General features: G+C 42.0%; 1 protein-coding gene across 1 annotated transcript in view; it reads left to right on the forward strand.

Moving 5' to 3' along the window:
• Positions 1-16,224, forward strand: part of LOC148507432 (galactose-3-O-sulfotransferase 4-like) — a 104,706-nt gene that overhangs the window by 61,838 nt on the left and 26,644 nt on the right. The window contains exons 3-4 of the mRNA XM_088446147.1: positions 11,740-11,850; positions 14,916-15,210. Of these exons, the coding sequence (XP_088302273.1) occupies positions 11,744-11,850; positions 14,916-15,210 (402 nt within the window). The 5' untranslated portion in view covers positions 11,740-11,743. The remainder of the gene's footprint in view (positions 1-11,739; positions 11,851-14,915; positions 15,211-16,224) is intronic.

Consider the following 16,224-nt stretch of genomic DNA (forward strand, 5'->3'; position numbering starts at 1 on the left):
AGTGAGCAGCAGCATTAAGGACAGACTGGAGTGGAGAGAGATGGGAGTTGTGGAGGCCAGATAGGAGGAGGTTACAGTAGTCCAATCTGTGAATGGATGAGAGTTTTAGAGGCATCCTGGGTGAGAAAGGGTCTAATCTTGGAAATATTTTTAACCCTGCATCACGCACACCTCTTGGACTCTCAGGTTCAGGTGCAGTGTGCATGACAGGTTCCTGTTATAAAATCGCCATTAGCACCTAAGTAACTCATTTCTAATGCTCTTAAAGTGATCAGTAACCTTCATTAGAATGTACAAAGAGAAAATATATGGAAATCTGATTCACAAAACCACATTTATTAACCTTAAAAAAGAGAAAACACGAACATGAGTACAAGTTTAGGCGTTTGTGAGAAAATAAAAAGAAATACGTACCTTCAAAAGTCAGACGAGTTTGGGCACAATGAGCCTAAGAGGCCAGGAAGGTCACTACTGCACTCTACACAGGTGCCGGGTAAACTGACTAGGGGGTTTCAAACAGCACCTAGAGATAGGAAGGTACTAGGAGGGGCAGGCCCCTGCACCCCTTTGCAGTGGAGAGGTGAGCGAGAACAACTTTGTGGTGCGTGTCAGGCCAGCTGTGCCTGACACAGTGTTAAGATGGAAATGACAGGACTGCAAGAGATTTTGGATATGTGATTTGATGGAGAGGGAGGAGGCCAGGATGACTCCAAGACAGTGCACTTTGGAGCTTGAGGATATAGTTGTGCCATCAATTGATAAAGAAATGGTGAGAAGTGCGGTTATGTTGGAGGGTGGGAAAATGATCAGCTCAGTCTTAGACATATTAAGTTTAAAAAATCACTGGGACATCCAGGAAGAGATAGCAGAGAGACAGTTGGAGATACGAGTGAGATGACAGGGGGAGAGGTCAAGGGAGGAAAGGTAGATCTGAGTATCATCAGCATAGAGATGATAATGGAGGTCAAAAGAGCTGATGAGTTCACCTAGTGAGGACGTATAGAGTGAGAATAGGAGAGGTCCAAGAATAGAACTGTAAGAGGCTGTGGGGGGAAGACGAGTCATGAGAAGAGACAGAGAAGGATCGGTCAGAGAGGTAGGAGGATAGCCAGGATAGGGCAGTGTCACGTAGACCAAGAGAGTGAAGGATTTGCAGCAGGAGAGGGTGGTCCACAGTGTCAAAAGCAGCAGAGAGGTCAAGGAGAACAATCAGAGAGTAATGGCCCTTGGATTTAGCAGCAAGGAGGTCCTTGCTGACTTTTGTGAGGGCAGTTTCAGTGGGGTGGTGAATGGAAGCCAGACTGAAAAGGGTCAAGGAGGGAGTGGGAGGAAAGAAAAATGGGAAGGTGGTTGTAAACAACATGCTCAAGGAGCTTGGAGGAAAAAAGGAGGAGAGAGATGGGACGGTAGTTGGAGAGAGTTTTTGGATCAAGGGTAAGTTTTTGTAAGAATGGGGAGACAAGGGCATGTTTTAATGCAGAATGGACAGTGAATGATGAGAGGTTGGGCAAGATGGAAGCAGGCAAGAGAAGAGAGGTAGCAGAGCAGATGTAAAGGGATAGGGTCAAGGGGGAGGTGGAAGGGAGGGAGGACCGGATGAGGGCCATGACTTCCTCTCCAGATACAGGGGAGAAGGATGTCAGTGTAGGTAAAATGGATGGGGAGGAGTGATCTGGGAAAGGAGGAGGTGGAGAGTTGGGGGACTGGTGGGATATGATGTCCTGATGTGTGGAATCAATTTTAGATGTAAAGTAGGTAGCAAAGTCAAGGGCAGAGAGCAAGGAGGGGAGGTGAGGAGGGGGTGGGCGGAGTTGAAGGTGGTGAAGAGACGTTGGGGATTTGAGGGCTGGGAGAAGATGTGGTAAGCCATTTACTCTGCAAGTGCACAGAATTTAGGTCACAGTACAGAACTACCTATATAATGTAAATAAGGAATATAGAAGAGACACTGGAGTAAATAGGATTAGTTTGGGGGAGTTGCTATAGAGAATACAGTACCCCTGCATTCTGTACTATAGAAGGAAGTATAACAGACCATGTAGTCCTAGTTAAATAACTTCCCGGTATTTTAACCATCAGGTATTTAGACAACGTATCTTACAGTAGGTTGCTTCAGGAAGGAACTTACTAAAGCAACCTAAAATAGTGACGATAGTGAAGAGATAACTATAATGGTTGCCCAAGACTAGAACAATGGTGTCACATTAGAGGTGGATACTTTCAGCAGCAGTAAAAGTTTCAAATGATGTTAAGGCAGCTGCAATCAATTCACTGGAAGCTAGCACTATCCTTCACAGCTCTCAGCTCATAGTACTGTACTGGCTTTTACCTCTACAGTAATGACAAAGAAACAGTTATGTGATACTGATTAACATTCCTGGGTTGGAGTGCAGACAGTCTATGGCCTGATTCAGATGAACGCTAATGCATTTGCAGCTGTGATTTACACAGAGGGCCCAATTCAGACCCATTTGCAAGGCTGCGTTTGCACGTAGCCGGACGATTTTTTTGCAATCTGCGCATGCGTATAAGATGCAGTATCACCAGAAACTGCGAACACAGTGACTACACAGACGCCTCGCAAGGATGAGTGACAGGATGTGCCATTCGTGTGTAGTGACAGAGGGCGGTCGATAGAAACGGGGTGTGGTGCTGCGAACGCAGGCGTGCCTGAGCGTCAAAATGCCATTTCAGGGTCGTGCATAATTAAGATGCAGCATCACAGTACATGTCACCTGGCTGTATGACACACAGCAGCATTTGCAGTGCTTGTGGTAGGGTATGGTCAGCCACAAGTGCTGCATATCGGTCCGATGTTACCGATTGTTGAATACACTTCCTGGAGACGACGTGTGTTATGAAGGGAAAGTGGACATCTAATGACTGGCTGGTGGGCATCTAAATACATACCGTGATCGCATGCCAAGATATAGTGGGCCTACTAATGTCTTGCCATGTGATCGCGGGATTTGCATACTTTGGCAGCTGTCGGCTTCGTGCGAACACATCTAGCAAGTGGGTCTGAATCAGGCCCAGAATGCAGATGCAAAAATATGCTAAACGCCCACAACTGCCTTCTCATATGCGTAAGATGTCGCTTATCTACGTAAATATCGGTAACATCGATGCACATTGAGCGGCCATCTTGCCCTTGCAGGAGGTCTGACCATCCGCAGACTCAGCTGCTCTCCTGACACACAAAAGGCTCTCATGCTGCATAGGAGATCACAAGGGCTAATTTATGCATGCCCATGTAATGGCATTTAAATGATCAGACACACCTATGTCTTCCTGGCCACCCCCCTATTACCACCCCCAGATGCTAAAAAGCTGTCACTTACTTAGCGATGTATTCCTCTGTGCTTCTGCAATGCAATCACCCTGCATGCGCATTGTGGCTTATATGCATGTGCAATGATAAACAATTGCCCGACCTGCGCACGTAATCGCCATTGCGTCAATCTCTGAATCAGGCCCTATGTTATCATAAGACTGGACACAGAGGGCCTGATTCAGACCCGCTCGCAAGCGCTGAGCACTTGCAACCGGGTCAATGGTGGCCCACAGCGCATGCGCACGATGGAGCCGGCTCCGTCGTGCGCATGTGAGAGACCCGGCTAGCGACAGGCAATCAGTCGCTCCAGGTCTTGCACCAAAGGGTGAGAGCTGTCGATGTTGAGTGACAGCTCGCCCCCTTTGGTGGGCGGGCTGGGGGTGGTGGCTGCCCAAATGGAGGCATTCCTGAGGCAACACTTGCTGTTTGGGGGTGGCCCCACTAACATCACGAGTGATGTCGGTGGAGAGATTCCGGCTCTCTGGGGCTTGCGGCCACGAGACCCTACCACAAGGGTCTCGTCACAAGCCTGATGGTCACGGTGGTCTTGACCATCGCGACCATCAACCTGACTGCTCGCTATAGCTGTGGGTGGTCACCCTCAGCTATGTGAGCAGCCAGGAGGCCGCTCCAAAAAAAAAAAGCCTGGCCCTGATTCAGAGCGAGCGCTCTGTCAGAGCGTCCGGCTCTGAATCAGGGCCAGAATCTCCAAAACCCTAAAAGACTATTATTAGGATTATCTATGTAAGAGCAATACACAGATTTTCATGGTTTTAGTTTTGGATCTGTAAAAGAATAATAAAAAAAAAGATAAAATCATGTTTTTGTTCCTACAGTATTATTAACCTCAATAACATTAATTTTCAGTCATTTACACTCAATTTTGACCACATTACTGTTCATCAGTATTGTCCACAGGCTGGCTGGCTAATCTAAATAACATACGTCAGTTTAAAAGTCTATAGCACATCTATGAAACATTGCCAAACAGTAGTGGCAGGCGGGATTTAATAGGGAAACAGACAGGAGAACTAACTATATAGGATAAGGACATCATTAATTGACATCTTGGACATTATATAGAGAACTACAGTTGAGTAATACTCAGGAGGATCACTTTACCAAGTGAAAAGGATATTAACATACACCTCAAGCCTAAAGGTGCCTACACACATAGCGATGTGCTCACAATCTGACATCGTGTATGATTTCCCTTGAACTTTCCCTGGGAGCTCGCCGGCAGTCGTGAGCACGATTAGGTAAAAAAATCTGCCAATTTGATTCACGATCTAACGATCTATCCTGCAACGTGTTGGAAGTCCAAATCGTGAGATCATGCACGATAGATCTTGAGTTTACCAAACAACCCACAAGGATCCTCACGATTGATGGGAAATTTAAATAATGGGTGGGGCTAGCTAGGCGGTATAAAAAGCAGGTACCATTTTAACCCTGTGCACATTCTGCTCTGCTACTAGTGAGGCTAGGTATAGCTGCTGAACCCTGTACATTGCTACTGTGCTCTGCTTTGTATTTGGCTTGCCTTTTACAAAGTGTGTTCTAATTGCAAGTGTCTGCTACCTACCTGCATTCTATCCTGTTCCTGAGTTCTGTGCTGATGCATCCCTATCAGTATAAAGTGTTGGTCGCCCAAGCTGGGGTCAAGGTGATCCAGGAGAGGGCCCAGCAAAGGAGGAGGAGAGCATGCTGGACCAAGGAGTGGCTGCTGCAAAGTAATACTTGCTTTCACATGTCCCTGCTGATGGAGATCAAGGAGAACAACCCAGACAACTACCGCAGCTACCTGTGCATGGATGATGCCACTTTCCAGGAGTTGCTGCATCTGGTGACCACCCACATCCAGAGGTAGGACACAAAGTGGCAGAGTACAATCCCTGCTGAAGAGAGACTGGTGGCTACCCTGAGGTACCTGGCTACAGGAAGGTCACTGGAAGACCTGAAGTTTGGGACCCTCATCTCCCCTCAGTCCTTAGGCATCATCAGCCTGGAGACCTGCAAAGCTATCATTAAAGTGCTGCAGTACCAGTATTGCAAGGTAAGAAAAAAAACACACTACACATTTGTTTCTTATGAAAGAAAAAAAGCTTTTATTTTTTTGTGTTTTTTTAAACTGTTTATATAACTGTGTTGAAGCCAATAAGGCTGCATTAACAACACTGTGCCAACAACACTGCAAAATATTAAATAACATTTTTTTGAGTTTTTTTAATATATCTATTTTACATTACAGGTATGTATATAAAATGTAGAAAACAGCATTATCACCAAATGTTATCAATCCCTATAGACAGGCTGCTGTATGTTATATGGTGGGTCACACGCCAGTTTGAACAGGCCAATACACACGTGGCACAAGTACAGATTGTGGTCTCGGCTTCCATCAATCTGTACTTGCGCCATGTGTGTGGTGACCTTGTCCAATCAACATCATCACCACAGTGTACACAGCACCTATTGGGAGTGATCAAATTTGGTGATAGTACAAGCAAGAATAATTAAAAAAAAACTAACATTTATGAATAACGGGGAAAATCATCCTCTACCTCCAGCAGAGCAGTATAAATAGTATGGCTTGTGGGTGGGGTACTGGGTGGGGGAGTAACCTCCAACAGGGCTGGGGGGGCCTCACAGAGGCAGTTGGGGCAGGTGAACACAGAAGTGGGTCTGCAATGTTAGTTGACCCATGTAATTTACTATATATTGACCTTATTAACAGCTCACACATGAGACTTTGGAAATTTATCTTTGTTTGTTCATCCAATTTATGCATTCTACTATTCTATGCACTGTGAACTCATTAATGTCATCCGGCTGTTTTTGCAGGATGTGTCCGCTTGTTGCAGAAATATGTCCTTCTGCTCTGTGCTGCTGCTTTTTCCCCTGCCTTTTCTTTTTTCTTTGGGGAGGTGCAGAACATGATGGGGAGGTTGAATGGTTGTTGGCACTGGGAAAGAAGTATCCACCTCGCTGTCCCCGATCAAACTTAGGTCCAGCGTGGAGGACATATCAGGCTCTTGGGTGGGAGTCTATATAGGAAAAAAAATGGAGAAAGAATATTATAGTCATGTTTAAACCCATTTTTTACTATTTTTCTAGTTTCCAAACACCATGGAGGAGTGGAAGACCATAGCTGAAGAGTTTGAACAACGTTGGAATTTCCCTAACTGCGGAGGAGCCATCGATAGAAAACACATATGCATCAACCCACCTGCCAACACCGGATCATATTACTACAACTATAAAGGCTTCTTCAGCATCATTCTCATGGCAATGGTAAATGCCAACTACAAATATTTGTTTGTGGATGTTGGCAAGAATGGCCGTGCTTCAGATGGTGGGTCCTTCAAACAGACGGCATTCTACCAGAAACTCACCAACAAAACCCTCAACTTGCCATCATTTGACGAGACACAACATGGCCTAAATTATGTTTTTGTTGCAGATGAGGCTTTTACTTTACATGAACATGTGATGAAGCCATTTGCACAGAGAGCCCTGACCAGACAGAAGAGGATCTACAGCTATTGTCTATCCCATGCATGGCCCATTGTGTAAAATGCATTTGGAATACTAAACAACTGGTTCTGCATTTTCCACACCACTATAAACCATAAACCATAAAATGCGTGGACAAGATAGAGTGGGTCATGATGGCGTGCTGTGTGCTGCATAACTTTCTGCAAAGAAAAACTACACAATGAGGACCAGTCCCAGCTAGACCAGAAGATGCAGGACATCCAGAGGAGATTGCCCAGTTTACATCATTGTCTGCACCTCCAATTTCAACAACATCAACTGCACATGCCAAAGAAGTGAGGGAGGAGTATATGACCTATTTCAATGGACCAGGTGTGGTGCCCTGGCAGGAGGACTGTCTGTGAGATAACTGACTATAGTGGACAATTGGGATTGATATAAAGTGTTTTGTTTTATGATCTGTGTCTCTACTTATCAAAAATTCCTCAGACGGTCCACTCACTGCGGCTGCCTCTTCTCCCTCTTGCTTGGCCATCAGGACAACAGACTGGCATTGTGGCTCCAGATCACTGATGAAGCTTATCAAGTGATAGTACCACAGCGTTGGATGATACACATCACTGGTGCCTGCTCTGAAGCTTTTTGAATTGTCCATTTTCTTCTTCTCCTTGACATAGACCATATGCAGGTTCTGGATTTTCTGGCGGACTGTTTTCAGGTCAGTATCCGCAATTAACTTTTTTGTGTATTCCAACAACACCTCTAAAGCTGCCAAATTCTGAGTCTTATTATGGTATTGTCTACAGCTTATATGCCATAGACATTCTTTGGATTGTAGGATCTCGAGGAATCCAGTTACAAACTCACACTCACTATCCATAGACATTCCTAGGAAGAATAAAAAATAAGGACATATACATTTTTAAGTATTATTGTAGATTGTTTTGTGATTTTAATGTAGTTTATTTGTAGAGTTTTGAGAATGTTTTAATATGTTTTTTACAGGATTTTAATGTGTTTTTAATTGTATTTTAATGTTCTTTCTACAAGAATGGAATTTGTTTTTAATTGTATTGTAATATGTTTTTTACAGGATTTTAATGTGTTTTTAAGTGTATTTGTTACAGGAATGTAATGCATTTTTAATTGTATTGTAATATGTTTTTTAGAGGATTTTAATGTGTTTTTAATTGTATTTTTATATGTATTTTTTTCTACAGGAATGTAATGTGTTTTTAATTTTATTGTAATATGTTTTTTTTACAGGATTTTAATGTGTTTTTAATTGTAATTTAATATTTTTTTACAGGTTTTTAATATATTTGTTTATGCTGATGTAATAGATTTGTTTATGTTGTTGCAATGTATTTGTTTATGTTGTTGCAATACATTTGTTTATGGTGTTATACAACATCATAAACAAATATATTATAGCAACATAAACAATGGTAATATATTTGTTTATGTTGTTGAAATATATTTTATGTTGTAATATAATTGTCTATGTTGTTGCAATGTATTTGTTTCTCTTGTAATATATTTGTTTATGACAATTTAAAATATTTGGAGTGTTTTCATATTGTCTAGGTATTTATTAGGTAGCCCGTGACATTGGTGGGCAGTGAATGGGTAGGTGGGTGGGGCACATTGGGGGACATGGGAGGTTAATGCATGACCCAGCCACTGCCTGCCTCATCTCAGTGGGCAGTGGCTGGGTCATGCATTTATATGTGGGTGGCACACATTGGTGGACATGGGAGGTTAATGCATGACCCAGCCACCACTTGCCTCATTTTGGTGGATGGTGGCTGGGTCATGCATTTATAGGTGTGTGGCACACATTGGTGGGTAGGTGGGTGGCACACATTAGGGGACATGGGAGGTTAATGCATGACCCAGCCACCGCCCGCCTCATTTCAGTGGGTGATGGTTGTGTCATGCATTTATAGGTGGGTGGCAGACATTGGTAAGCAGTGGGGTTTCATCAATACAGTACCAATACTCACCAAAGTGCAGAAATCCAGACTTCATGTGTGCAGGCTCAATTGTGCGTCCTTCTCCTTCTGTTCACGATGCTGAACAAGATGGCGATTGGGCGTGTACAGGGTCCTGTCATTCAAATTATGTAATGTATGATGAATCGTGAGATACATCATCAGTAAAAAGTACTCACGAACGACACCACATCGTGTCCCAGATTGGCAAATCTGCCCTACAGCATGGCAGATCTGAAGATGCGATATACGATGAGCGGGGATGCACATTGGCATTGTGATCATGCGTGGACACTCATGATTTGGGCATATTTTACACAAGTTGTCGTCACAATTCATCGAAATCGGGCAAATCGGGTAAAATATTGCTATGTGTGTAGGCACCTTAAAGGACATTTATTAAATATTATATTACAAAAGGAACACCTACACCTTCAATTGCAAAGTATTATTCAAACTTAGGTCAAGAAGGATTTAAACTTGCTGATGAGTATCTGCCTACAAAAGCATGAATTGAGAAAACCCTCATGATGGGATGCGGTCAAAATGCTGACAGCTGGGAAGCCATTTGACTAAATCCCAGCATCTAAATCCCGACACTGGACTAAAGACAGGCATTGAAATCCTGATGCCCATCTAGATCCCAATGCTGGAATCTAGACAGACGGCTTCCCGAATGAAGGTAAGATGTGCAGTTTTAACGCTTAATTAACGAGATGTCCTGCATATGTACTGTTTATTACATGTACATTTCATTTGATAAACAATATTTCTGCTATTGCATGTAATAAAATAATTGATGTTATGTTTTCTATTATTAGATGCTGAGCTATATTCTGTAATATTTGTTTGATAAGTTTTGCAGATTTTACATATGGGGCAGTCACTACATCTAAAGAATCCTTTTGACATAATGGTGCTCCGGGTCAGTCTAGGTGGTGCAGTGGAAACACTCTTCACCAAATTATTCCTTGCATTATTAGCCCAACGATAAAAACATTTTGGTCTACTGTATCTGGAATAAATTATTTTATATTCTTGTCTCTTAAGAATACTCCAGTGTCTGGCTATAACCTTCTCCAATTGTTGGTATTGACTATTAAATTTGGTTATGAATGGAATCCCTATGTCATGTGGTTTATTATTCCTCTCTTTGATGTCTATTTATTTAGATCTGTCACATTCCAAGTATTTTTCAAAGGATTTTTCTATACTGTCTAAATTATACCCTTTATGTAGGAACCGTTTCTTCATTGAGGTACCCTGTATTACATAATCTTCCTGCATCATACAGTTTCTTTGTATACAATGAAATTGACTCTTAGGAATGGAAGATAACCAATTATTATGGTGATTACTTTGGTAATCTATGTATGAGTTGCAGTCTGTGGTTTTTACAAAAGTTTTCATGTGGATCTTTCCATTTTCGATAAAAAATCATCAGGTCTAAAAAATCCACAAACTCAAAACTATTCTGGAACACTAATTTAATATTTTTACTATTTTTGTTAAGATTATCACAGAAGGCATCCAAAGATTCCTGGCTGCCTCTCCATATGAACAAGATATAATCAAAATATTTTGTACAGGACACCAGATTCACCCATATTCATGGCCCTCATACCCATGGGATTCCTCCCAGAGGGCCATGAACAAATTGGCATAGCTAGGTGTGAATCTGGTGCCCATGGCAGTCCCTTTGATTTGCATATAAAAGGAGTCACCAAACCAAAAACAGTTATTTTGAAGGATAAATTATATGCCTTCAAGAAAAAATTATTTCTTTTCAAAATCCACTGCCTCTAAATAAAAAAAATGTCTGCTGGCCTCCAATCCATGCTGGTGTTATAATAGTATAAAGGGACATAATGTCCACTGTCACAAGAAACATTTCTTGGTACCATTTGATATCCTCCAATTCCTTATGACTTGTAGTGAGTCCTTCAAATATGAAGTGGTCTTTACCACCACCGGTTGTAATAAACTATCTATAAATAAAGACAAATTGGAAGAAATAGACTCCATTTCAGCCACTATCGGTCTCCCCATTGGATGGCAACAATCCTTATGGACTTTTGGGAGGGTACTGTATATAATACCGGAATAGATGGTTTGCTTATCTGTAAAAATTTACCCTCCTTCTCTGTTAAAATACCCTTCCCTATATACCTTAATAGCAGGTCTTCAAGTTTTTTAGTAATATTACCAGTGGGATCCCCTCGTAGTTTTTTTATATGTATTTGAATACAAAGATTTTAAGTTCTTTAAAGATAATCTTTCTTGCTTCATCAAGTTCCCTTTAATAGGTTTGAAGGTAGCCATCTCCAAATCTTTCACTAATTTTCGAAAGCTTCAATCCAACATCCCTTTTTATGGGTGGGATGGCAGTCACTGAGGCTCTCTATACTATATGGCAGTCACTGAGGCTCTCTGTATTATATTGAGGGCAGGAGAGTATCTGTGGGTATTGTTCTACCACTAGTGCAGCTATCCTGTAGGAGGAAATCCTGACATTGGTGCAGTCACTGCTGTGGTCTTATCCTATCATTATGCCAGACACATCTAAGAGATGTGTACTTAGTGCCAACACCCCCTGTGTGACATTACATAATTAGTGCAGTCACTGCTGTGATCTTATCCTATCATTAGGCCAGACACCTCAGAGTGATGTCTAGTTAGTGCTACTACCCAATGCATAACATTACATAATGATTGTGGCCACTGTTGTAGTCTCATCCTAACAATAGGCTAGACACCCCATAGAGTTTGTGGAGTTAGTGCCACAACCCCCTGGGTAACATTACATCATTAGTGCAGCCACCTTTAAAATACATTGGAGTAAGTGCAGACATCTTTGTGTGATAATATCTGCTCATCTTTGTGTGATAACATTTGCTCATTATCTTATTTCAGGAGAATGAGGCTCCCTAAAGTCTACAGAGTATGGATCCTGGGTTTAAGCCTTATTATTTTTTTGACCATTGGATTTACAATTAAGATTCTTCCTAATGATCTTCTAAAGTGGTGAGTGAATAACTAAATTGTTCTGTTACATTGGGAAACAAGACAGAGTGCTAGAGCATGAGGCTAGAAACAAAAGGTTCAAAACCACCAAAAACAATTTTGCAGCCAGGTATAATGTAGCTGTTATTAAATAGAAATTACACTGGTTACTAAGGTTATCTTATGTGCTCATGCAAGCCTATTATGTACCTCAACCCCTAGAAGCAGACTCGGGAACAACTCTAAGTAAGTAATAAACTTTTACAGATCTATTTTATTATTAAACTACTATACTTGATATTACCTTTAAATACTTTTGACTTCCAGCCTTTTTTATATTATCATAGTATACATTAATAAATAACACTTACAGCAAGGGTATATTGACTAAGAATCATGTCAGGATGTGTTTAAACACTCTGGGAGTTTTTTACACCCCAGATCATGGATTTGCTAAGAACCGTGTTTGCCTGTCTATTTTGATTCAATGGTGTTACTGATCATGTTGTATCTTGAGCAAGTTCAGTCATACTGGTCCCTTCTCAATAGACTCCACTGAGCATTGTCTCTTTATCTCGGTGGACAATATTATAACACAACATCAAAGGAACATAACAAAATGGGGATGTAGTTATAATACCAACGTGCTGCATCCCGGCTGAAGAAATCCTGGCGCCAGAATGCCACTAGCTGGCTTGAAGACCAGTGCCAGAATACAGACAGGAGGTGACAACCCGATGCCAGGATGCTGAAAGTAAGTGGGTTAGGAATGGTTAGGACTTAGCCCCGGGGGTGTGTGTTAGTTTTAGGCATCACAGGGGGTGGGTTAGGGTTAGGCACCACTGCAGGGGGGTTAGTTTTAGGCAGTAAGGGGGAGGGTTAGGTTTAGGCACAAAGGGGGGAGGGTTAGGTTCAGGCATCACAGGCGGTTAGTGTTAGGCTAGGGAGGTGGAGGTTAGGGTTAGGTACCCCCAGGGGTGGGTTAAGGTTAGGCACCACTGCAGGGGGGGTAGGTTTAGGCAGTAGGTTTAGGCAGTCAAGGGGGTTGATTAGGTTTAGACACCAAGGGGGAGGGTTAAGATTAGACTACAAAAATGGAGGGTTAGGTGGGGTAAGGGCATAACATGCCTATTCCTGCAAAATGTATTCAGGTTACCTGCCCCCTGACTTAATACACTAATTCATCTATATACAGTTATCCTTTTAACAATAGCGGAATTAGCATTCCATGGATCTGTGACAGAATTTAATTAGTGCATAAAACAAAAACATAACTCGCAATATGTCCTCATATCTTTATATCTCTACAGCACTTAACAAACAAACTCTAAATTCAATTCTTTTTGGTGGTGCACTTTGTAAGTCTGAACCCAGGGTCAGCTGAATACAGTTCTGCTTTGGCTGAATTTAATAGTCAGCTATCAAGGAAAGAACTATATATGCAATCTAGTGATTATGAAAATTTGGAAATGGATTTGGGATCAAATAAAACTGTAATGGAAAAGGGCTTTTTGAAATTGGAACAATTATTGAAATATGAAATAAGACATGGGTGGGACAGTGTCACCCTTAACAAATATATTTCTAACAAACAAATACCAACAGTATTGGTGATTTTGAAAGCTTTATCCATTCAGGAAGGTCCCATTTTAAGTGCTAATTGGAACAAAACTCTAGATGAGTGTTTATTCCAATGAATGGAACTCCTAATTAAATACAGGGAAACTAAAGTAGCTGAGATAGGTATAAAATAGAAGAAACAAAGAAAATGCTAAGTAAAAACTCAGACTTCCCACAGTTTATAGAAAGAGATTAAACATTTTCTACTTTTTCTATTAGTTATTTTAAGAGATCTGTTGGAAAATAAAAAGAGAACTCTATAGAGACAATCAGGACTATAAATATGATAAAGTATGTACATATAGAAAGAGAAACGTTTCATGAGTTAGGAGAGAAAAATCACCTGTAAAGTGAGAAAAAGTACAGTTTCATAGAAGAGAGCCGTATAGAGAGAATAATAGAGGACCAAACATACGGGAGAGGCAGAGAGAACAGTCCCAGACACCATTACAAACATCAGTATTCTCAAAATAAGAAGACAGAGATCCAGCCATGCTATGACAAGATCTTCCATTCAGATAGTACTTTTTAGGCAAGAATATGGGGGAAGACAAATTTGCCCAACTAAACCGTTATGCACCAATAAAAGTAAGGACTCCCAAAAGATACAGAGAAAGAGAGGAAAAAGAGGAGGAAGAACATTCCGTAAGAAGACAGAGACTGTATTAGATCAAAAGGGAACATTCAGTTTCACAAAAAAAGTGTTAACTACGGATCAAATCAAATTATTGAAAAAAGGACTGAATAATGGGCCTGAATCAGTAAGGATAGCAACTGCGATTGCAAAAGCGATTACGCATGCAGTTCAACTGCGATAGTAAGCTAATCCATTGTGATCGCTATGCCGCCGCAACACAACATGAGGATGCCCACTTTACCTTGCACACATCCGTAATGTTTAGCAAGACTGCAAAACCATCGGTAACATCGAGTACCATCGCAGCCTAAAGCACACTTGCGCAAGCTCTGACCTTACTCAAGAATTACTAACTTGAGCGCAAGCCATGAGTCCTGCGTAAGGCATCACAGTGGATAATTTATGCACGCCCCTGCAATGGTGTTCAAATGCACTGGCACGCCTGTGTCTCCCCGACCGCCCCCCCATCACCTCCCACAAATGGCATTTCCTGTCAATCACACTGTACTGGGTCTGCGTAGTCACTGCGATTACAGTCCCGATCTCAGTGGCGAACTCGCATACGCATGTGCAGAATGCAACAATCTATTATCCAATTATTGTCTGATTCCATATTTTAAAAGTATCTTTTTCATTGACATAGCCAATAATTTTGTGTTGTTCGGTGCTAAAAATTCGCAAACATGTTCTTTGATTCCATTATGACAACAAATAAAACATATTACTTCTGCTAGGACCATTCTATGCATATGTTTGTCTCAATGAGTCTGTGTAAATATAAATAAATATACTGTGTAATGAGATGTAAATATCTGTACTCTATTCTCAGGTCCCCTCAGGCAGCTTATCTGCGCCTGGTGTTTGCTGAGCCTCCATCGCCTCCTCGGACATGTCAGAGTAAAAGACACATTGTGTTTCTAAAGATACATAAAACAGCTTCGAGCACCGTATTGAACATACTGCACCGTTATGGAGACAGGAACGGATTACTCTTTGCTTTACCTTTAAAGCATAATTTCAAATATCCCCAATTCTTCCACTCTCGCATGGTAGAGGGGTACAATTCATTCATAAGGCAGAAGTATGACATAATGTGTCACCACATGCGCTTCAACCTGCCAGAGGTAATGCCACAGTCTTGTGTTCTACTATAATTAATTGTCAGCGTGTAAACTGTGCTAAACATAATGTGGATCATTGGAATTGGGGGCAAAGCCAACCAAGCAGTAACTTTACACCTTGGCAAAACAATGTTATGGAGATTTAACATGTGCAGGGAGATTGAGATTTGGGAAACACAGTGTAACATAAAGCCTTCTAACATCAGTGGACGATATGCAAAAGCAGCCAGTATTTAATCAGAATGCTAAAAATGTGTAAATATTTGCATATTTTGCATTGAAACATGGGGCCTGATTCAGACCCAGTCACAAGCGCTGAGCGCTTGCAACTGGGTTGATGTTTGCCCACTGGGCATGTGCATGACGGAGCCGGCTCCGTCATGCGTATGTGCAAGACCTGGCTAGTGATGGGTGCTCCATCGCTCTGGGTCTCGCACCAAAGGGGGCGAGCTGTCGATGGTGAGTGACAGCTCACCCCATTTGGTGGGTGGGCCAGGAGGGTGGCTGGCCAAATGGAGGCATTCCCGATGGAACGCTTGCCATTTGGGGGTGGCCCCACTGACATCACAAGTGATGTCAGTAGGAGAGCTACCGGTTCTGTTAGAGCAAAAAGCTCTCTGGGGCTTGCGGCCACAAGACCCTACCACAAGGGTCTCGTCACAAGCCTGATGGTCACGGTGGTCTTGACCATCGCGACCATCAACCTGGCTGCTTGCTATAGCTGTGGGTGGTCACCCACAGCTATGCGAGCAGCCAGGAGGCCGCTCCAAAAACAAAACGCCCTGATTCAGAGCGAGCGCTCTTTCAGAGCATCAGTCTTTGAATCAGGCCCTTGGTTTCTTCCAGATACAAAGTTACTTGCTTTTTTGTTTCGATCCTAATATAATTCTAGCTTATGTTTGTCAGCTCCTTTTAAATATTTGACTTCTCAGTATGTTGTGTGTCATTGGACAAGTGTGTTTACAGATGTGTACTTACAAATCTTTGCTGCAGTCATACTAAAAAGTCCCTCTTGGC

Source organism: Taudactylus pleione, unplaced genomic scaffold, assembly GCF_031769625.1.
Source record: "Taudactylus pleione unplaced genomic scaffold, aTauple2 ptg000393l, whole genome shotgun sequence".
NCBI classification, from domain to species: domain Eukaryota; kingdom Metazoa; phylum Chordata; class Amphibia; order Anura; family Myobatrachidae; genus Taudactylus; species Taudactylus pleione.